The sequence below is a fragment of the Salvelinus fontinalis genome, chromosome 3 (genome assembly GCF_029448725.1).
Source record: "Salvelinus fontinalis isolate EN_2023a chromosome 3, ASM2944872v1, whole genome shotgun sequence".
NCBI classification, from domain to species: Eukaryota; Metazoa; Chordata; class Actinopteri; order Salmoniformes; family Salmonidae; genus Salvelinus; species Salvelinus fontinalis.
Window position 1 is genome coordinate 14,842,757 of NC_074667.1, and position 22,146 is coordinate 14,864,902.

Here is a 22,146-nt window from a genome sequence, read left to right on the forward strand (position 1 = left end):
TATGTGTTGTTAATGTGCAATTAAAGATGTGCAAATTGTATGGAGATTTTCAATTGAGCTCTTTCTTTTTCAAGTAAGAGATGTTACGAAAACACGCATTAACTTGCGTCTGACAAGCCACGCCTGTAAAAGTTTTGGGCGGAGAGTCACAGCAAAACTTTCCATTATCATCTGTACATTTTTGGTGATAACGACGTTGTACAGCATCTCACTGATAATGTCTGGAATGGCGTCTAACCTAGCTAAAAAGCGGGCATTGGCTGCAGGGTTTGGCACCAATGCCAATGCGGTGAAATATCTCAATCAGGATTTTGAAGCGCTTAGGGCGCAATGTTTAAGTCGAGGAGGGCTATTCTCGGATCCAACTTTTCCAGCCGCACCCGAATCTTTGGGCTTTAATGAACTCGGACCAGGCTCGTACAAAACTAGAGCAGTGCAATGGAAAAGGCCAGGAGTAAGTCTATTTTTCCACCCATTAACGTTATATGTTTAAGTTTATTTAGAAAGTTTTATTTGAAACATTATAAATGATATGTACTTCCAATTTCCCATCATATTTGCTCCGTTCATATTGTTGCCCCGTGCGTTTTAAACTACCCCGTGAATCATGTGGCCTATAGCCTACTCTGTGATTATTTTCTAAAATATTAAGTAGAGGGGCTTTGAATCAAGCTCAACTCAACTGCGTCAATAGTCTACTCATGCTGTAGAGACAAGATTTGTCCACGGGAGGCCAGGATAAAACTAAGCTAAGCATTGATTTGTGCAGTTTAATGATTCTCGAGAATGCTTGTAAAGAATTTGGAATTTGCAACAGCTTGACAATATTCCATATACTATGTAGATTGTGAATTTCTTAATATATAATTTCACATTGTTACTTGATTTATCAATTTTTCCTTTGCTTTTATATGAGATATCCTAAGCATAGAAAATGCTCTTGGTTTTGTTGTTTGTTTTTCTGCTCTTGTGGTTAATGCATGGTGAAATGTGACATATTATCCTCAGGAGTTGTGCTCAAGTCCAGAGTTCATTGTTGGAGGAGCCACCAGAACAGATATCTGTCAAGGAGCTCTAGGTAAGTTATGTCACACTCTTATAGGCTCCACTGCAAAGCAATTTTTATTCGAAAAACTGCCTTTGGAAAAGCCCCCATTGCATCAAAACGCCAGTTAAACTAGTACAGCCCCTACACTCATGGCTTAAAACATTTACATTCTTCATGCACTGCATAAGAGCTCTATGGCCTTCCTCAGCACTGTTTATTGTAGAGTCCAGTCTTCTGCCAAATAAATAATACAAACCACCTGAAACATATAACTGTACCTTTTCTAGTACATATTCAGGAAGGGCAATCATCTAAAAGGGATAATGAAGTTTTTTGGTCTTGTAAAAATGCAGCTGAAATTTGATATCACCCTCATACCACAGAAAGGGGTTTGGCCATTGTTTGTCACTGGTTTAATCAACGGCATATATGCTTTTAAGGAGACTGTGCCCAAGTGGGAAGTGAAGACTACACACACACACACACACACATACAACACGTGGGCACACGCGCCTTTCCCTGTTGTAACTAGTTTGCAGAATGGGAGAATATAATTTTTTGTTCTTCATAGGCTGACTCACCACTTGTGTGCGTGCTTCTGTAAAACCACACCAGAATTCTAGCTTCTCTTTTTTTCAAAGCTACAACTGTGAAAACATGCATGCCAGCTAAGCTTTATTTTGTAGCAGCCAGGACACTCGTAGGCTGCAGAAGTTTGAATAGTCTTTAATTCATTCAGAGGCACTACCATTTGTGTGCCAGTTTTTTGTAAACTGACAGCTTCAATGCCAATTTATATGCTTCATTTTAGCTTGATGTGTTCTGAGCATGTATAACAGGCTGTAAGTTTGGCTGTTTCAACTTAGTTACCCTGCTGATATGAAATATTAAGTTAAATTAACTTCTATATTAAAAATGTTTTCAATCGCATACAAGCATTTCTTTGGAACAATGTTGATTTTCAAAACAGTGTACACTAGTTACCTTTTTAAAACATAAAAATACATGAATCAATTGCAAATAAAATCATCAAAAGAACATGACTGCCTGCAAAAAGGATTAACACAACAATACTACTGTAACGTTCGTTGTTGGGAGAAAGAGAGGAGGACCAAGGTGCAGCGTGGTAAGTATTCATTATCTCTTTTAATGAAAATGAATACTCGAACAAAAACAACAAAACACGAGAACGAAACAGTCCTGAACGGTGAAAATACAAAACACAGAACAGAAAATAATCACCCACGAAACACAGGTGGAAAAAGGCTACCTAAGTATGATTCTCAATCAGAGACAACTAACGACACCTGCCTCTGATTGAGAACCATACCAGGCCAAACGCAAAACACAACATAGAAAAACGAACATAGACAACCCACCCAACTCACGCCCTGACCATACTAAAACAAAGACATAACAAAAGAACTAAGGTCAGAACGTGACAACTACATACCTCTTAAGTCAAGCTGACAAAACAGAAAGTTAGTCTCTCTTAAAAAAAATCTCATTGCATCCATATATTTTCTTTGCAGTCACTTAATGATCAAAATTGGAAATTCAAATATCAAGGTGCAATATAATAGGCAATTACTGTCCTTTTATGCATTTTTCACCAAATAAATTCATACACATCAAGTTAAATATTGTTTCTAATCAAAAAGAAAATGGAAAATAGCACATTGTGCAGGATTTATTCATCGGTATAATCAGAAACCAATTCCACGTATTTATTAAGTAGGCTGGTCTACTTATACCTTTGTAGCCTTTCCATCACCAAGCAGACAATCCCCAATAGAAATAACGAAATATAAATACAGTGGAGAAAAACAACTTATATGATGAATGCATAAGCCTCAACACACACCAAAGCAAAGCGCTGTAATGGAAGGTCACAATGTTGGCGATGACGACTTAGGACTAACCCAAAGTTACTTAGAAATAACCCAACCTTATTCTCTGCACCTCTGCATGTCCGCAGTGTTGTAAAAATATAGAACTGATGGTGATTTAGAATTTTGTGCACTATTATTTACTGATGATGGCTGGAAACAGTGAACACATTCAGACTTATTTCTCTTCTGATGAAAATGTGTTATGATTCGGAGAACAAAACACTTAACAGTGAACTTGACACCTAGTGCCATAACACGTTATATGTCATAACAGCTGACATAGCGTGTCATCTGTCGTAATATGGCCATAACAATGTCATGACACATATATTTAGACCTGTTGTGACATATATTGCATTATTTTATGGCTGGTTAAGACACCTACATAAGAGTGTCAAAACCCACATCACATGGCAAAACATTAAATTACATCATAGCCTATTTGTCAACAGTATTTTTATGTTGTATAACATTTTCTGAAATTGACCATATTGAATTATCATTGTATTGCGCACACACTGATGTCAGACATGTACCTACCCCAATTCTCTGTTGCTGATGACTGGGATGAATGCAGGAGCATATTTCAGGAGCAGGACAAGACACCCTCTTTTTGACTGATGATTGACATAAGGGCATGTATGTAATAGGCCTATCTGGCTTATATGATTCTGATGGTCATAATGCTTCTTGACAGTGTCAAAGTGTATTTTCTTAATCCAAGTAAAGTGACACAGGATGGTCATAGTGCTTCTTGACAGTGTTATAAAGTTTAAAAACACGACTTTAAAGAATTCGTTACAACAACAACACAGGATTTAAGAAACACATTTTCAATCGAAAGGAAACTTCTTGGCAGGGAAAAAACCCCAATTGAATGTAGGTGTCATAACCAGCCATAAAATAACGCCATATATGTCACAACAGGTGTAAATATAGAGGTCATGACAGTGTTATCACCATATTATCACAGGTTATGACAAGTTATGTCAGCTGTTATGACATCTTATGACATGGTTATGACCGTATCATAATGTGTTATGACGCTAGGTGTCAAGTAAAGTGTTACCAAATTTTATATTCATTGATTTGTATTTATAGTTTTGCAAAAGGGAGTCTAAGATATGCAATCCAGATACAAAGACAAAAAAGTGATCAGAAGTTTGGCAAATTAATTTGGCCAATTGATCATTGTTGTTCTGCTATAGTTACGTTTGTCCACAGTTCTGAAAAAAAAAAAAATTGCACGTGATTGAGAAAAACAGTATAATATAACGTATTATATATCTTATGTAGGTGTCATAACCAGTCATAAAATAATGCAATATATGTCACAACAGGTCTAAATATATGTGTCATGACATTGTTATGGCCATATTACGACAGATGACACGCTATGTCAGCTGTTATGACATATAACGTGTTATGGCACTAGGTGTCAAGTTCACTGTTAAGTGTTTTGGACTCTAGTTTACAGAATTGTTTGTCTCCAGTTAATGTTTAGCCTACCATTGCAAATGTCACAACTGCATTGATAATATAATAGATAACCCAAAATCAACCAGTTAAACCATTTAGAACCAGTTATTTTATTGTCAAGTGACTGTTGGCGTTTTGCTTTCCGCTGTTCTCCGATGGACTTGACAGATCTGTTTACTGTTTCCTGTCCCCATTGGAAACTACACAATATGAGAGGAGGTTAGCTACAGACATATCCTTCCAGTGTGTTGCCACATGTCACAATGCACTCTTGTTTGCATTGGGCAATAGTTTGGTGCACTCACTGCTTGTGGTTAACATCATAATGCAAATATTCCCCAAAAGTACACAAACGCAAATAAACCCAAATATACAAACTTAGATTCTGTTCTTTATTTTTTATTTAGGTGACTGTTGGCTTTTGGCTGCCATTGCCTCTTTGACGCTCAATGAAGATGTCATGGCTAGAGTGGTCCCCGTTGGACAGAGCTTTGGGGAAAGTTACGCTGGCATTTTTCACTTTCAGGTAAAATAAAAGTAAAAAAAGCTAAATAATGTTGTTTGTAATCTATGTGTACTCTGTGTACTCACCCAAAATACAAATAGGTAACTATGTGTACCTTTAATGTAATCAAAATATGCTACACGTTTTTAACCATTTAAATCCATATGTTGAAAATACACAAGGTCTAAACTGACGAATTATGGTACAAAATTGTATTGATTCATTTCTGTCCCCCATTACACAGTTTTGGCAGTTTGGGGAGTGGGTGGACGTTGTCATTGATGATAGGCTGCCCACAAAAGATGGAGAGCTGCTGTTTGTTCACTCAGCTGAGGGCTCAGAGTTTTGGAGTGCACTGCTGGAGAAGGCCTACGCCAAGTGAGTCAATATACTTGCGCTGACTTAATGATTAACTGCCGGTGTAGCAGTCAAAAATCTATGCTGACAGAATGCAAATATTGCATGGCAAATGCTAAGAATACAATACTTTCTTTAGGCATTGTAGTGTCACGCCCTGGCCTTAGTATTATTTGTTTTATTTGTTATTTTTAGTTAGGTCAGGGTGTGACATGGGGTATGTGTGTATTTTGGGGTATTATATGGTAGAGGGGGTGTTGGTTGTAGTTTATGGTTTTGTGTTGAATGTATGTATCTAGCTGTGTCTATGGGTGTGTAGTTTTCTAGGAAAGTCTATGGTGGCCGGAATGGGTTCTCAATTAGAGACAGCTGATTTCTGTTGTCTCTAATTGGGAGCCATATTTAAGGCTGCCATAGGCTTTAGCTGTTTGTGGGTCATTGTATATGTTTATGTCGAACGTAAGTAGTTTGTGTGTGCACTTGCGTTTTAGGTTTCACGATCGTTTGTTGTTTTGTTAGTGTGTATAAGTGTTACGTGTTCATCTTCGTCGTTATAATTAAAGAAGATGTATTCAAGTCATGTTGCGCCTTGGTCCTCTCTTTCACGTCAACACGATCGTGACAGAATGACCCACCAAATCCGGATCAAGCAACATGACCAGCGGCAACAGGATCAAGGCATTAAGGATTCATGGACATGGGAGGAGATTTTAGATGGTAAGGGACCTTGGGCGCAACCGGGAGAATATCGCCTCCCTCGTGAAGAGCTGGAGGCAGCGAAAGCCGAGAGGAGGCGATATGAGGAGGCAGCACGGAGGCAAGGCTGGAGACCCGCGAGTACTACCCAAAAATTTCTTGGGGGGGGGGGGGGGGGGGGGGGGGCTAAGAGGTAGTGGGCCGAGGGCAGGTAGGAGACCTGCGCCCACTTCCCAGGCTAACCGTGGAGAGCGGGAGTACGGGCGGACACCGTGTTACGCAGTAGAGCGCACGGTGTCTCCTGTACGTGTTCATAGCCCGGTGCGGGTTATTCCACCTCCCCGCACTGGTAGGGCTAGATTGGGCATTGAGCCAGGTGCCATGATACCGGCTCAACGCGTCTGGTCTCCAGTGCGTCTCCTCGGGCCGGTATACATGGCACCAGCCTTACGCATGGTGTCCCCGGTTCGCCTACATAGCCCGGTGCGGGTTATTCCACCTTCCCGCACTGGTCGGGCGACGGGGAGCATTCAACCAGGTAAGGTTGGGCAGGCTCAATGCTCAAGGGAGCCAATACGCCTGCACGGTCCGGTATTTCCGGCGCCACCTCCCCGCCCCAGTTCAGTTCCACCAGTGCCTACACCACGTAACAGGCTTCCAGTGTGTCTCCAGAGCCCTGTTCCTCCTCCACGCACTCGTCCTATTGTGCGTGTCTCCAGCCCGGTACCACCAATTCCGGCACCACGCACTAAGCCTCCTGTGCGTCTCCAGAGTCCTGTGCATCCTGTTGCTGCTCCCCGCACTAGCCCTGAGATGCGTGTCCCCAGTCCGGTACCACCAGTTCCGGCCCCACGCACTAGGCCTAATGTGCGTCCCCAGGGTCCAGTATGCCCTGTTCCTTCTCCCCGCACTAGCCTGAAAGTGCGTGCCTTTAGCCCGGTGTCTCCAGTTCCGGCACCACGCACCAGGCCTACAGTGCGCCTCATCCGGCCAGAGCCATCCGTCTCCCCAGCGCCGTCTGAGCCATCCGTCTCCCCAGCGCCGTCTGAGCCATCCGTCTCCCCAGCGCCGTCTGAGCCATCCGTCTCCCCAGCGCCGTCTGAGCCATCCGTCTCCCCAGCGCCATCTGAGCCATCCGTCTGCCCAGTGCCGTCTGAGCCATCCGTCTGTCCAGAGCCATTAGAGCCGCCCGTCTGTCCCGAGCCGTCAGAGCCATTAGTCAGTCAGGAGCCGCTTGAGCCATTCGTCAGTCAGGATCTGCCAGAGCCGCCAATCAGACAGGATCTGCCAGAGCCGCCAATCAGACAGGATCTGCCAGAGCCGTCAGCCAGCCATGAGCGTCCAAATCCGTCAGCCAGCCATGAGCGTCCGGATCCGTCTGCCAGCCATGAGAAGCCGGATCCGTCTGCCAGCCATGAGAAGCCGGATCCGTCAGCTAGCCATGAGCAGCCAGATCTGTCAGCCAGCCATGAGCCGTCCAACCAGGATCAGCCGTAGCTGTCATCCAGCCAGGATCTGCCCATTATCCTGGTGCTGCCCCTTATCCTGGTGCTGCCCCTTATCCTGGTGCTGCCCCTTATCCTGGTGCTGCCCCTTACCCCGGTGCTGCCCCTTATGACTATGGTGGGGTGGGGACCACGACCAGTGCCGGAGCCGCCGCCGTGGAAGGAAGCCCACCCAGACCCTCCCCTAGACTATGTGCTGGTGCGCCCGGAGTTCGCACCTTAAGGGGGGGGTTATGTCACGCCCTGGCCTTAGTATTATTTGTTTTATTTATTATTTTTAGTTAGGTCAGGGTGTGACATGGGGTATGTGTGTATTTTGGGGTATTATATGGTAGAGGGGGTGTTGGTTGTAGTTTATGGTTTTGTGTTGAATGTATGTATCCAGCTGTGTCTATGGGTGTGTAGTTTTCTAGGAAAGTCTATGGTGGCCGGAATGGGTTCTCAATTAGAGACAGCTGATTTCTGTTGTCTCTAATTGGGAGCCATATTTAAGGCTGCCATAGGCTTTAGCTGTTTGTGGGTCATTGTATATGTTTATGTCGAACGTAAGTAGTTTGTGTGTGCACTTGCGTTTTAGGTTTCACGATCGTTTGTTGTTTTGTTAGTGTGTATAAGTGTTACGTGTTCATCTTCGTCGTTATAATTAAAGAAGATGTATTCAAGTCATGTTGCGCCTTGGTCCTCTCTTTCACGTCAACACGATCGTGACATGTAGGGGAAACCATTGTGTGACCTATTTTAAACATGTGTGATTTAGTCTTTTTAATTTCAGTCTTTCTACCTCGCCCACAGGGTGAATGGCTGCTACGAGGCCCTGTCTGGGGGCTCCACCACTGAGGGCTTTGAGGACTTCACTGGGGGCATTGCAGAGAACTACGACCTGAGGAAACCACCTCCGAACATGTTCCAGATTATTAAGAAGGCAATCGAGTCAGGGGCTCTGCTTGGCTGCTCCATTGACGTAAGGCTCTCTTTTCTGTCCTTTTCACGCTGTTTATTTTAACAGCACAATTGTCACCATAGACCGTTAAAATATATATATATATTTTAAATATCGTTAAGATCTATGTTTCAAGTTATCCTGTTGGATAGTGTGTTGGGTATATAGGTTTTCTTTGCACAGTGTGTGCGTTTAGAAATGGAAAATCAATGTGTGAAGTACATTACGAGAGGTAGAGTAGAAAGGGGTAAATGTGTAACATAAACAGATCAATCAATAAATCAAATTATGCAAATTATTCTTTTTTAAACACATTTGTTACAAAGTGCTTAATAATAGTAACCTAGACCTAAGCCAAAAGTCCTAGCAGGCGTGTCAGTGGCAAGGAAAAAGTCTCTTGGTAGGAAGTAACCTGGTCAAGTTGAAGTTCAAAATATACTGTATACAGTTTGAACATCTAGGTCTTGTGTAACAATTCAGTTCATAGTTCATTCCAAGTTTTTTTTATCACACCCCTACAATTCTTTGGTCTAATCCTAGTTTTCCTGTGTTGGTGCAGATAACCAGTGCCGCTGATTCTGAGGCAGTCACACGACAGAAGCTGGTGAAAGGGCATGCCTACTCCCTAACAGGGGCTGTTGAGGTGAGACCCAAAATGAAAGTAGATGATGTACAGTTGAAGTCGGAAGTTTACATACACCTTAGCCAAATGCATTTAAACTCCGTTTTTCACAATTCCTGACATTTAATCCTAGTAAAAATTCCCTGTCTTAGGTCAGTTAGGATCACCACTTTATTTTAAGAATGTGAAATGTCAGAATAATAGTAGAGAGAATGATCTATTTCAGGTTTTCTTTCTTTCATCACATTTCCAGTGGGTCAGAAGTTTACATAAACTCAGTTAGTATTTGGCAGCATTGCCTTTAAATTGTTTAACTTGGGTCAAACGTTTCAGGTAGCCTTCCACAAGCTTCCCACAATAAGTTGGGTGAATTTTGTCCCATTCCTCCTGACAGAGCTGGTGTAACTGAGTCAGGTTTGTAGGCCTCCTTGCTCGCACGCGCTTTTTCAGTTCTGCCCACAAATTTTCTATTGGATTGAGGTCAGGGCTTTGTGATGGCCACTCCAATACCTTGACTTTGTTGTTCTTAAGCCATTTTGCCACAACTTTAGAAGTGTGTTTGGCGTCATTGTCTATTTGGAAGACCCATTTGCGACCAAGCTTTAACTTCCTGACTGATGTCTTGAGATGTTGCTTCAATATATCCACATAATTGTCCTCCCTCGTGATGCCATCTATTTTGTGAAGGGCACCAGTCCCTCCTGCACTAAAGCACCCCCACAACATGATGCTGCCACCCCCGTGCTTCACGTTTGGGATGGTGTTCTTCGGCTTGCAAGCCTCCCCCTTTTTCCTCCAAACATAACGATGGTCATTATGGCCAAACAGTTCTATCAGACCAGAGGACATTTCTCCAAAAGTACGATCTTTATCCCCATGTGCAGTTGCAAACCGTAGTCTGGCTTTTTTATGCCGGTTTTGGAGCAGTGGCTTCTTCCTTGCTGAGCGGCCTATCAGGTTATGTTGATATTGGACTCGTTCTACTGTGGATATAGATACTTTTGTACCTGTTTCCTCCAGCATCTTCACAAGGTCCTTTGCTGTTCTTCTGGGATTGATTTGCACTTTTCGCACCAAAGTACGTTAACCTCTAGGAGACAGAACGCGTCTCCTTCCTGAGCGCTATGACGGCTGCGTGGTCCCATGGTGTTTATACTTGCGTACTATTGTTTGTACAGATGAACGTGGTACCTTCAGGCGTTTGGAAATTGCTCCCAAGGATGAACCAGACTTGTGGAGGTCTACAATTTTTTCTGAGGTCTTTCTTGGCTGATTTCTTTTGATTTTCCCATGATATCAAGCAAAGAGGCACTGAGTTTGAAGGTAGGCCTTGAAATACATCCACAGGTACACCTCCAATTGGCTCAAATGATGTCAATTAGCCTATCAGAAGCTTCTAAACCCATGACATAATTTTCTGGAATTTCCCAAGCTGTTTAAAGGCAGAGTCAGATAGTGTACGTTAACTTCTAACCCACTGGAATTGTGATACAGTGAATTATATGTGAAATAATCTGTCTGTAAACAATTGTTGTAAAAATTACTTGTGTCATGCACAAAGTAGATGTTCTAACCAACAAGAAATTTGTGGAGTGGTTGAAAAATGAGTTTTAATGACTCCAACCTAAGTCTACGTAAATTTCCGACTTCAACTGCAGGTGTGTGGAATTTTTAACATTTTGGTTAAAAAAATTAAGATAAATTATTACATTCTTCTAACTATAAACATTCTCGTTATGGCATAAGGGAAACTTAATGTAAAGTGTCACCCAAATGATAATGACTATGAAGACGCAATCATTCCACCACCCACATGATCCCAATTGAGGGTCCATGAGGTTACTTATGTGTAAGTTGTGCATGTGTTTTTAGGTGACCTATCGTGGCCGTAAGGAGAAGCTGATCAGGATACGTAACCCTTGGGGTCAAGTGGAATGGACAGGGGCTTGGAGTGACAGGTGTGCCTTTATCAGAACAATAGCTCAAAGAAATGAAGGTGCCTTGTACCTTGTATGACCTTTCACTGCTTTGCCCTCCTTCCAGCTCCTCAGAGTGGAACTCCGTTGATGATTCGGAGCGCCAGAACGTCAAAGCTGATGATGGAGAATTCTGGTACAATAATATTAGTTATTTAGAGTTGATAACCTTGTGTCTAATACTAAGAAGTATGGGTAATACAATGAGCTACATATCTTATGCCAAGTTACAAACTTTTCAATAATGTGTGTTATGAGGTGATTAATACTAGTTTAGATAACCGCGTCCTTTTAATGCTTATTGTTGAAGACTTTCCAAATAAATCAAGCTGCCAAATTATATCGAAGTTTATGATAAGTTTTGCACATAATGGTTTTGCATTACGAAAATGTCACCCTTATGTCATGGGCAGGATGTGAACCCTGGTCTCTCACAGGAGAAACCAACGATATTTCCTGTTGGGCCCAGGTTGATATTGATTTTGAAGTCACTCGCATGCGGGGATACCCCATTACGAGACTATGAGCCTGACTAGGGTCCGCAACACTTAGGCCAACATTTCTAGATGTAGCCAAAGCCTTGAACCCTGTTGGTTAAAATGTTCTACTTGTAGTCAAAGCATTAATAAACTTGTTAGGCTAAAATTGCTAGCTGTAGCCTTAAGACATATGTTATGTTATATGCATTCACTTAACAGTAACTATGGTGCCAGACAGTGGTGGAAAAAGTACCCAATTGTCATACTTGAGTAAAAGTAAAGATACCTTGATAGATAATTAATCAAGTTAAAGTGAGTCACCCAGTAAAATACTACTTGAGTAAAAGTCTAAAAGTATTTTGGTTTTAATATACTTAGCCAGGGCACACTCCATCACTCAGACATCATTTACAAACTAAGCATGTGTGTTTAGTGAGTCTACCAGATCAGAGGCAGTAGGGATGACCAGGGAATTTATCTTGGTAAGTGCTTGAATTTGACAATTTTCCTGTCCTGCTAAGCATTCAAAATGTAATGAGTACTTTTGGATGTCAGGGAAAATGTATGGAGTAAAAAGTACATAATTTTCTTCAGGAATGTAGTGAAGTAAGTCAAAAATATAAGTAGTAAAGTACAGATACCCATAAAAACTACTTAAGTAGTACTTTAATGTATTTTTACTTAAATACTTTACACCACTGGTGCCAGAAGATGTTTTATGTTATGACCAATGAAAGGTGCATTCTGCAATTTCCAGTCAAAAGGGCTGCCCCTGTTTTTATTTCTAAACTGAAGGGTGGGTCGTAGCAAATGTATTTATTTTTTGTTAGTGTTTCTGTTTTTTTTTCTTTCTGTTTTATCTTTTAGTTAAGCTTCTTGCCCAAATGTATTCATAGTACCTGAAATGAAAATTAAATGAAAGTTACAAAATGTCTCGACCTTTAAAGTGGATCTGTCCCTTTTAATCTATCAACTGTATAAGCTAAGTATTCCACTCATTCTTGCCCATGTGCAGGATGTCATTTACAGAGTTCCTGCGGCATTACTCTCGCATAGAGATTTGCACTCTGACCCCAGATACGCTAACGGATGACTCTGTGAAGCACTGGAGTGTGTGTAACTATGATGGTAGCTGGAGGAAGGGTTCCACTGCTGGGGGGTGCAGGAACCATGCCTGTGAGTACAATTGCTAAAGTATTCAAAAGTGACCATATTAGTCTCTCTGTTTATAACCTAATTAAAACTTAATAATGGGAATGTTAGCTAATGCTAGCTGGGAATGTTCTTGGTTTGCTGGGTGTACTGTTACTTTGTCTTGTGCTTGTATTCAACCTCATTCAGCTTACACTCATCAAACAAAATACTTTCCAAGTAAGCTCACACTATTTCATGCTTTAAAAATATATATATTCCATTACCTCCCTCCCAACTCCAGACACCTTCTGGATGAACCCCCAATTTGTGATCAGGCTGGATGAAGAGGACGATGACCCTGATGATAACGAGGTGGGCTGCAGCTTCGTGGTGGGCCTGATCCAGAAGAACCGGCGCCGGCTGAGGAAAGTAGGCGAAGACATGCACACCATTGGCTTCGCCATCTATGAGGTGAGGAAGGTCTTAACCCCCTGCGGTGTGTCTTGAGGAAGTGGGGTAGGTTCTAGTGGGCAAAGCAGTTTCACAAAAAATTCCACATACTAGATAGTCAAGGTGTTCAAATCACAATTAAAAGGCGTCTGACATGCTCTGTTGGCATTGGCAAATGTATTTAAATGCTTTGTTTTGTTTTTGGCATTTAGATAATGGGATTTATATATTTGGATAACTGTTTATTTTGATGCTGCAACTTTTTAACTGACTGAAAATATCCGTTATTAATTCAGGATTTCATTGTCATTATGAGATGATACTAAGACTATATAAAGGGGTCATACACACTTGTCAGAAGTCTTAAAATGATTATAACTGTATCACAATAACAGATATTTGCAGAAAACAAATTTGTCGATATGAGGTGAAAATATAGTTTTTTTCTTTTGTTTTAGGTTCCATCACAGGTGAGGGATTAACCAAAGAGACCGTGCAGTGTGTAATGACCAATAGTCAACAAAGGTCTGCTACATATATTTACATATGTTACAGTACTCTCCTTTAATTGTATTCCGTACCAGGGGTTGGAACTGGTTCAGGGAATAGAACCAAAAACTGGAAAATATTTGTCAAAAATTGAGGAACAGAACCAGAACCGAGAATGAAAGTGATCTCTACTGTTCCGGAACAGAACTGTTATTTTAAAAATATGGGAACCGGTTAATAACGTTATTTTATGTTCCAGGCATTTTTTTCCAGTCCCACAAAAAAATTATGGAGAGAGATTTTTTATTTGAGAACAATGGATTTACTTTTTCAATGCTAGTTAAGGAAACTATAGTTATCATGTTTCCCATTGGATTTATTAACTACAAAAAGGTAAGACTTGTTTTATTTGAATTCTAGTGCCACTCTGCACACACTTCGGGGTGGCAGGTAGCCTAGTGGTTAGAGCGTTGGACTTGTAACCGAAAGGTTGCAAGATCGAATCCCTGAGCTGACAAGGTAACAATCTGTCGTTCTGCCCCTGAACAAGGCAGTTTAACCCACTGTTCCTAGGCTGTCATTGAAAATAATAATTTATTCTTAACTGACTTGCCTAGTTAAGTAAAGGTAAAAATAACAAGCTTGCTAGCTCTGGTTTAGCTCTTGGAAACTCTAGGTGGCATCATGTGTAATGTGATTGAACTGAGAATTATGATCAAGGGCAAGCTCTGGTAAAATGTTAGTTAAACCAACTCTCTGAAGTACAAAGACATTCAAAGTTCCTTCATAGAAGCCGCTCCTCTGTAGGTATAATTTTGTAGGCCTAATGCATGTCATAACAACAAGATGCCCAGCCCTTCATGCCTAGCACTCTCCTCGCCCGCATCATTCGCACCCTGCGTTAGTTACACTTGTCTGTCCAATGCATGCCCGCTCCATAGCGAGCTGCTCTATCATTGGTAAAATAATGTAATGTCGAGCTAAATGTAAAAAAAATATGCTGATTTCAGAGGTTTAAAAAGAAACAATATAAATTGCTTTTTGGTTGTAAACGGTTCAGAATTTTATTTTGCTGTTTGGAACAGTGTAACGGAACGAAAAAAATAATGGTTCTGTTCAGAATGAAACAATTAGAAAATAATTTTGGTTCCAACCCCTGTTCCGTACTTGAAATAACCTTTAGGAATGCCTTTTGTTTGTTTGCTTCGTAAAACACACCCTGCATCTTTCCCTGATTGGTTCGTTCTCCTGTCAGTTTCATGGTCAGAGGGAGGTTCACCTGGACAAGAATTATTTCCTGACACATGCTCAAAAGGCCCGGTCTGAGACCTTCGTCAACCTTCGGGAGGTTAGCACCCGCTTCAAAATGCCCCCCGGGGAGTACCTCATTGTGCCCTCCACCTTCGAGCCGCACCTAAATGGTGACTTCTGCATCCGTGTTTTCTCAGAGAAGCAGACTGAGACTCGGTAACGCTCTCACCTTTGTTCAGGTTTCATACATTTTCAGGGCCAAGTGATAAAATGACTCCTGCACACACAATGACCTCTGACATGTAATGTGTTGATAGTCTGGCTTGTTACTGCCTGATGTCAACTTTTTGTATTTTTATGTTGTGCTATTTAGACCATGTGACGATCCTGTCAAGGCAGACTTAGATGATGTGAGTAGTGCATAGACTGTTTTGGTTTCACTTTATTTTATGCTATTGTTTCCTCTAGTATTTACTAGGAAATTGGGTAGTAACAATGCTTAAGGTACTTTCTGATACTTACACAATTGATAACTAACCGAGCCTAATAGTCCTTGTTTAGAAGAATCCCAAAGCAACAAATATGTGATTACAACTCAGGTTTCTTGGTTTATTGTGAGTAATGTTCTCATATCTTTACATGCATAAACATTCTAATTATGTTCTAAAATCAACTATTTTCTTTTTTAGGAGACTGTATCTGATGCTGAAGTCGACGCAGGATTTAGAGGCTTGTTTACAAAGCTTGCAGGAGATGTACATTCATTTTTACACATCATTCTTTTGACACTTTTGTCAGTGCATTACAACATCCTAACCACCTCATCCACTTACAAAGGATGTTAAAGAGGGTGAACCTAAACATCAGTAATCTGGAAAAGGATTCTCTTTGCGGTTCCTGGGAGTTCTGATTTCTCTAGTATTCAAAATTGTGTAAAAAAACACATTTTGTATTTTATATGTATTGTTTTATTTCTTCAGGACATGGAGATCTCTGCAACGGAGCTGAAAACCATCATGAATAAGATTGTCTCCAAACGTAAGTAAAAATTTAGTTTTGTGGATCTGAGGCAGATGCGAATCAAATCAAAGTTTATTTGTCACGTGCGCCGAATACAACAGGTGTAGACCTTAAAGTGAAATGCTTACTTACTCTAACCAATAGTACGAAAAAAAGGTGTGTGTGTGTGTAGGTAAGTAAAGAAAAAAACAACAGTAAAAAGACATTTGAAAATAACAGTAGCAAGGCTATATACAGACATCGGTTAGTCAGGCTTATTGAGGTAGAATGTACATGTAGGTATGGTTAAAGTGACTATGCATATATGATGAACAGAGAGTAGCAGTAGCATAAAAAGAGGGGTTGGCGGGTGGTGGGACACAATGCAGATAGCCCGGTTAGCCAATGTGCGGGAGCACTGGTTGGTCGGGCCAATTGAGGTAGTATGTACATGAATGTATAGTTAAAGTGACTATGCATATTTGATAAACAGAGAGTAGCAGCAGCGTAAAAGAGGGATTGGGGGGGGTTTGCTCACAATGCAAATAGTCCGGGTAACCATTTGGTTACCTGTTCAGGAGTCTTATGGCTTGGGGGTAAAAACTGTTGAGAAGCCTTTTTGTCCTAGACTTGACACTCCGGTTCCGCTTGCCATGCGGTAGTAGAGAGAACAGTCTATGACTGGGGTGGCTGGGGTCTTTGACAATTTTTAGGGCCTTCCTCTGACACCGCCTGTTGTAGAGGTCCTGGATGGCAGGCAGCTTTGCCCCAGTGATGTACTAGGCCGTACACACTACCCTCTGAAGTGGCTTGCGGTCGGAGGCCGAGCAATTGCCGTACCAGGCAGAGATGCAACCGGTCAGGATGCTCTCGATGTTGCAGCTGTAGAACCTTTTGAGGATCTCAGGACCCATGCCACATCTTTTTAGTTTCCTGAGGGGAATAGGTTTTGTCGTGCCCTTTTCATGACTGTCTTGGTGTGTTTGGACCATTCTAGTTTGTTGTTGATGTGGACACCATGGAACTTGAAGCTCTCAACCTGCTCCACTAAAGCCCCGTCGATGAGAATGGGGGCGTGCTCGGTGCTCCTTTTCCTGTAGTCCACAATCATCTCTTTAGTCTTGGTTACGTTGAGGGATAGGTTGTTATTCTGGGACCACCCGGCCAGGTCTCTGACCTCCTCCCTATAGGCTATCTCGTCGTTGCCGGTGATCAGGCCTACTGTTGTGTCATCTGCAAACTTAATGATGGTGTTGGAGTCATGCCTGGCCATGCAGTCGTGGGTGAACAGGGAGTACAGGAGGGGACTGAGGATATACCCCTGGGGAGCTCCAGTGTTGAGAATCAGCATGGCAGATGTGTTGCTACCTACCCTCACCACCTGGGGGCGGCCCGTCAGGAAGTCCAGGATCCAGTTGCAGAGGGAGGTGTTTAGTCCCAGGTTCCTTAGCTTAGTGATGAGCTTTGAGGGTAATATGGTGTTCTCACATAGGTGTTCCTTTTGTCCAGGTGGGAAAGGGCAGTGTGGAGTGCAATGGAGATTGCAACATCTTTGGATCTGTTTGGGCGGTATGCAAATTGGAGTGGGTCTAGTGTTTCTGGGATAATGGTGTTGATGTGAGCCATTACCATCCTTTCAAAGCACTTCATGGCTACGGACGTGAGTGCTATGGGTCTGTAGTCAATTATGCAGGTTGCCTTTGTGTTCTTGGGCAGAGGGACTATGGTGGTCTGCTTGAAACATGTTGGTATTACAGACTCAATCAGGGACATGTTGAAAATGTCAGTGAAGACACTTGCCAGTTGGTCAGCACATGCCCGGAGCACACGTCCTGGTAATCCGTCTGGCCCCACAGCCTTGTGTATGTTGACCTATTTAAAGGTCTTACTCACGACGGCTACGGAGAGCGTGATTACACAGTCATCCGGAACAGCTGATGCTCTCATGCATGCCTCAGTGTTGCTTGCCTCGAAGCGAGCATAGAAGTGATTTAGCTCGTCTGGTAGGCTCGTGTCACTGGGCAGCTCGCAGCTGGGCTTCCCCTTGTAGCCTGTAATTGTTTGCAAGCTCTGCCACATCCGACGAGCGTCGGAGCCGGTGTAGTATGATTCAATCTTTGCCCTGTATTGACGCTTTGCCTGTTTGATGGTTCGACGCAGGGCATAGCAGGATTTCTTGTAAGCTTCTGGGTTCGAGTCCCGCACCTTGAAAGCGGCAGCTCTACCCTTTATCTCAGTGCGAATGTTGCCTGTAATCCAGGCCTGTAATCCAGGCAACAGTGTTAGATACGCATTGTTGGATAACCCATTGTACAAGTGATTTCACCCGCCCTGAGATCTAGTCAACTGTTGCTCACTCTGGTTACACGGTTGACTTGAGTGACAAAGTGTTGTTGGGAACATTGGATCGTCCAAGGTTTGCTGTTCAGGGATAGTCTCTGTTACTCCTACTACTTAGAAAGTACACAGCCTCTGATGGACCCGAAGGCTATTCCAGAAAGATAAATAAAGCAAATGCAAGCTTTTATTATGTAGGTTACACTCATTGATGCCCTAGTACAAATGTATCAGTGCAACAAACAACTAGCAAATTCATCCACATTATGTCTGTCACTGTGTCACATGTTGGAATAGTGACGTAATTCTTTGAAGAGGTAGGACATTTGATTTGATTGGTTGAGATCTTGTGAATGTAGCCATAAATTCAGGATAGAGTTGAGTTATCCTTTTTTTGTGGATGATTCGTTGCCATCGTTTCAGCTCTCTCTGGAGCAGAACATTCTATCTAGAGCAGCGTTGATTCAAGATCTGACAAATTTGCTGGCTAACTCATTAATCTCCCTTTTCTGGAATACCCCTCAATAGTCCTTTTTGTTGTTTTGCAGGAACTGACATCAAAACAGATGGCTTCAGTCTTGAAACCTGTAGAATCATGGTCAACCTCATGGATGTATCCTTTCTTTCCGTCAGTATTCCCAGACTAAATGTGGTTTCCATATGTTTGATGTGTTTGATACCATTCAATTTATTCACTTCCAGCCATTACAATGAGCCCATCCTCCTACAGCTCATCCCACCAGCCTCATCTGTTCTATACTATAGTATGTCAATCTCCTAACTTATATCACATTAAGTAAAGCAGTGCTTTCATGTGCTGGCCAGTGGTACGAATTTGCTTATGTTCCATGTTCAACCAATTAAACGATATGGTGTGCTCGTACTGAAAGTTTGAATCTTAACTCTACAGTAGGACAGTGGGAATGGAAAATTGGGCCTTGGGGAATTCGCTACTCTGTGGAAGAAAGTGCAGAAATACCTGGTAAGATATGTGTCGAGAAGGGTTTGAATTTCTACCCCGAAGTGGGTGCCCTGATTGCAATTTTCTATTGGTAGTTCCCAGCAATTTCTACAACAGGTGTCACAGGTATGACATATGCATCTCATCATTGTTTTTGGTTGAGCATGTTATCTGAGATTAGTCACAAAAAGAAAAGAGGAGGGTCTTGACCTCTGTAATACTCTCATATTTATTACAAATAGATGGCCATCGTTTCGGCGGTAGGTAGCCGAGCGGTTAGAAAGGCGAGCCAGCAACTGTAGGGTTGCCAGTTCCAATCCCGGGTCTGACGGGAAAAATCTGTTGGGAAGTGAGTTGGCAACCAGAAGGTATCCTAGATGCCATTGTGTGCCCTTGAGCAAGGCACTTAAAAACAACAGCTAGCTGGGCACCCCGTGTGGCAGCCCCCTCCCTGCATCTCGCCCTGTATGTGAATGTATTTGTGCTTTCGGAAGGGTTGGGTTAAAAGCAGAAGTCAAATGTTGGACATTGTGTTCAATTGACCAATAAAGTGATCTTAATCTAATCGACATAGTACAGATAAATATGTCGGAATAGATTTAACATAAGGGCTCATATTGTTTTACACAATAGAACATAAGGCACTCAACATTTACAACAACTAAAAGATAAACAAACAAACAAAATACTACTTAGAAATAATCCACAATGTATACAATCACACATTACATTTAAGTTGGAAATAGTGGATGTAGTACTTACCCATGCTGATAATGTGGAGCATGCTATGTTTTCCCTGGCAGTAGTGCAGAAGACGTCAATGTTATTATGAGCATATTTAACCAAAAAATATTTAATTGTGTAATTATGTGCCGTTTGTTCCTACAGGGTATCTATAAGAAGAACGACATGGACAATTCAGGCACCATGAGTACTCCAGAGATGCGTATAGCCCTGAAAGAAGCAGGCGAGTCTCTTGGCATTTTCTGATCCGGTGACTACTTTTTAATTGAGCCTATCTTTTTGGCTTCCTTGGAGATTTCGCTGATCTGACAGATATGGGTTGGTGAAAGTGTTCACGGTTAAGTAGAAGTAGATAGGGGAAAGGACAAATATCAATGGTATTGTAATGAGGCACCCGATTTGGAAAAGGACTGGTGCTCGTAACCATAGAGTTCAAATTCCAGAAATTGAGTCATCTGCTGGCCAGTGGTACGAATTTGCTTATGTTCCATGTTCAACCAATTAAACGATATGGTGTGCTCGTACTGAAAGATTGAATCTTAACTCTACAGTAGGACAGTTGGAATGGAAAATTGGGCCTTGGGGAATTCGCTACTCTGTGGAAGAAAGTGCAGAAATACCTGGCCTAAGCAAGGCCTAAGCTGATTGGTATTAGAAGTGAATAATGTATGTGCATAACAGACTAAAAACCCATTGAAGGAGTTTGGAGTAAGGGGAATTGAGCTGAACTGAAGGTGTTTGCAACAGAAAGAAAGTCTTAGGTACACAGGCTGTCATTGCGCTCAATGCTTCACTGCTCAGTTTCTAACAAGGAAACTCTTCTTTTCCTTCCTCAGGCTTCACATTGAACAATGGCATTTATCAGATCCTCGTGGCTCGCTACGCTGAGCTAGACATGACCATCGACTTTGATAACTTTGTGGCCTGCCTTATGCGTCTGGATATGATGTTCAGTGAGTATAGTTGGCTTTCTCAAAACCCCAATCCATAAGATTTCCTGTTGTTCAATAGTCATCATTTCAGTTAACGATATAGCCATTTATTCTGGAGGAATTTAACTTACAGTTGCTTCATGAACATCTGTCTTACCGTATCATAACCCAAAGCCTGTAGTTTCACTCCAAACAATGTAGTTTGTTCTCTTCCAAACTAATTGGCTGTTGGGCTGAAACACAAACTCCAGTTTGTGGTCATTTTATAACTAATGAAGAAACAGTGTTTAAAAACTTTGCAATTATATAAAATCTAGCAAATCTAACACCAGACACTGAATTCATAGTTTGAGCTGTAACCTGTGTTTTTTTACTGTAAATAATTGATAACTACTCTATTTTATACAGGAGTCTTTATGAAGATTGATGCTCATGACAGTGGCTTCATTGAGCTCGACTTCCATCAGGTCAGTGAATTAATTATTTGAAGAAACAATGATGGCTGCTCAGACTTGGATATGATGGATATGGTACTGCAGATAGCTTGGATTCACATCACAGGTATGCCTAATGCAATATGATGGTCTGTTCTTTTTGTTACAGTGGCTAACATTTACGATGATCTAGAAGACCCCTGTTCATTCCGAAGAAAAATGTGCAAGTTAAAAAAACAAGTATTAAAGTATTAAGAGTTTTTTTAGATTTTTATGTCACATTTCTGCATGTATTTTATTCACTGCTGCATGGTATTATGTATTCAGTTAGACATTACTAACTGTGGGATGGTATTACTGTGGTAGATTTCATGTGAATGTCAATCTGTAAGAGGAACAAGGATATATTTGTTCGCACACCACTGTAATATGTTTACTTTTTGTATTAGACAATATGCCCTGTAGAGATTGTGAAATGTATTTTTATTTTGGCCTGTTTTATGGAAGGTCCACATGGAATTCCATGCAATGCTCAAATAAAGATTTATTATATTATAATAATGTTAACAGTCGGAAATGAATCCATCGGCTACATGTAGGCTTTTAGGTTATAAACCAACGGTCTACGACTGTCTATAGGCCTTTACGGCGTATGATGCTCAGTTGCGCACCAACTATACACGGTTCTTGGACCTTCAATAAACACGATTGGGTGGATAAGATTGGCTTGGTTGATTCATTTATGCTGAGCCGCGGGGCACCACACGTCATCGGGCGAAATGGAGGCGCTCCTTTCTCAAAACTAAGAGTAATCTGCCTCGCTCGGTCATTTTGGCAACAAGACATCATGTTGCATCGTCCAGAAACACATCTCATTTCCATAAAATAAATGTTAGAATTGTCTATCTAGTTTTCA

The 22,146-nt window shown here is 41.7% G+C and overlaps 1 protein-coding gene across 1 annotated transcript; it reads left to right on the top strand.

Moving 5' to 3' along the window:
* The first annotated feature begins 133 nt into the window (after window positions 1–133).
* LOC129839793 (calpain-2 catalytic subunit-like) lies at window positions 134–21,950 on the top strand. Its single transcript, XM_055907437.1, has 21 exons — window positions 134–454; window positions 1,009–1,078; window positions 4,827–4,945; window positions 5,169–5,302; window positions 8,275–8,443; window positions 8,982–9,065; window positions 10,917–11,002; window positions 11,088–11,156; window positions 12,515–12,675; window positions 12,935–13,104; window positions 13,542–13,553; window positions 14,828–15,039; window positions 15,197–15,233; window positions 15,513–15,578; window positions 15,804–15,861; window positions 18,708–18,772; window positions 19,073–19,141; window positions 20,009–20,087; window positions 20,701–20,817; window positions 21,205–21,263; window positions 21,400–21,950. Exons 1-21 carry the CDS (start codon window positions 218–220, stop codon window positions 21,421–21,423), a joined length of 2,097 nt encoding a protein of 698 aa, XP_055763412.1. The 5' UTR covers window positions 134–217; the 3' UTR covers window positions 21,424–21,950.
* The last annotated feature ends 196 nt before the right edge of the window (window positions 21,951–22,146 follow it).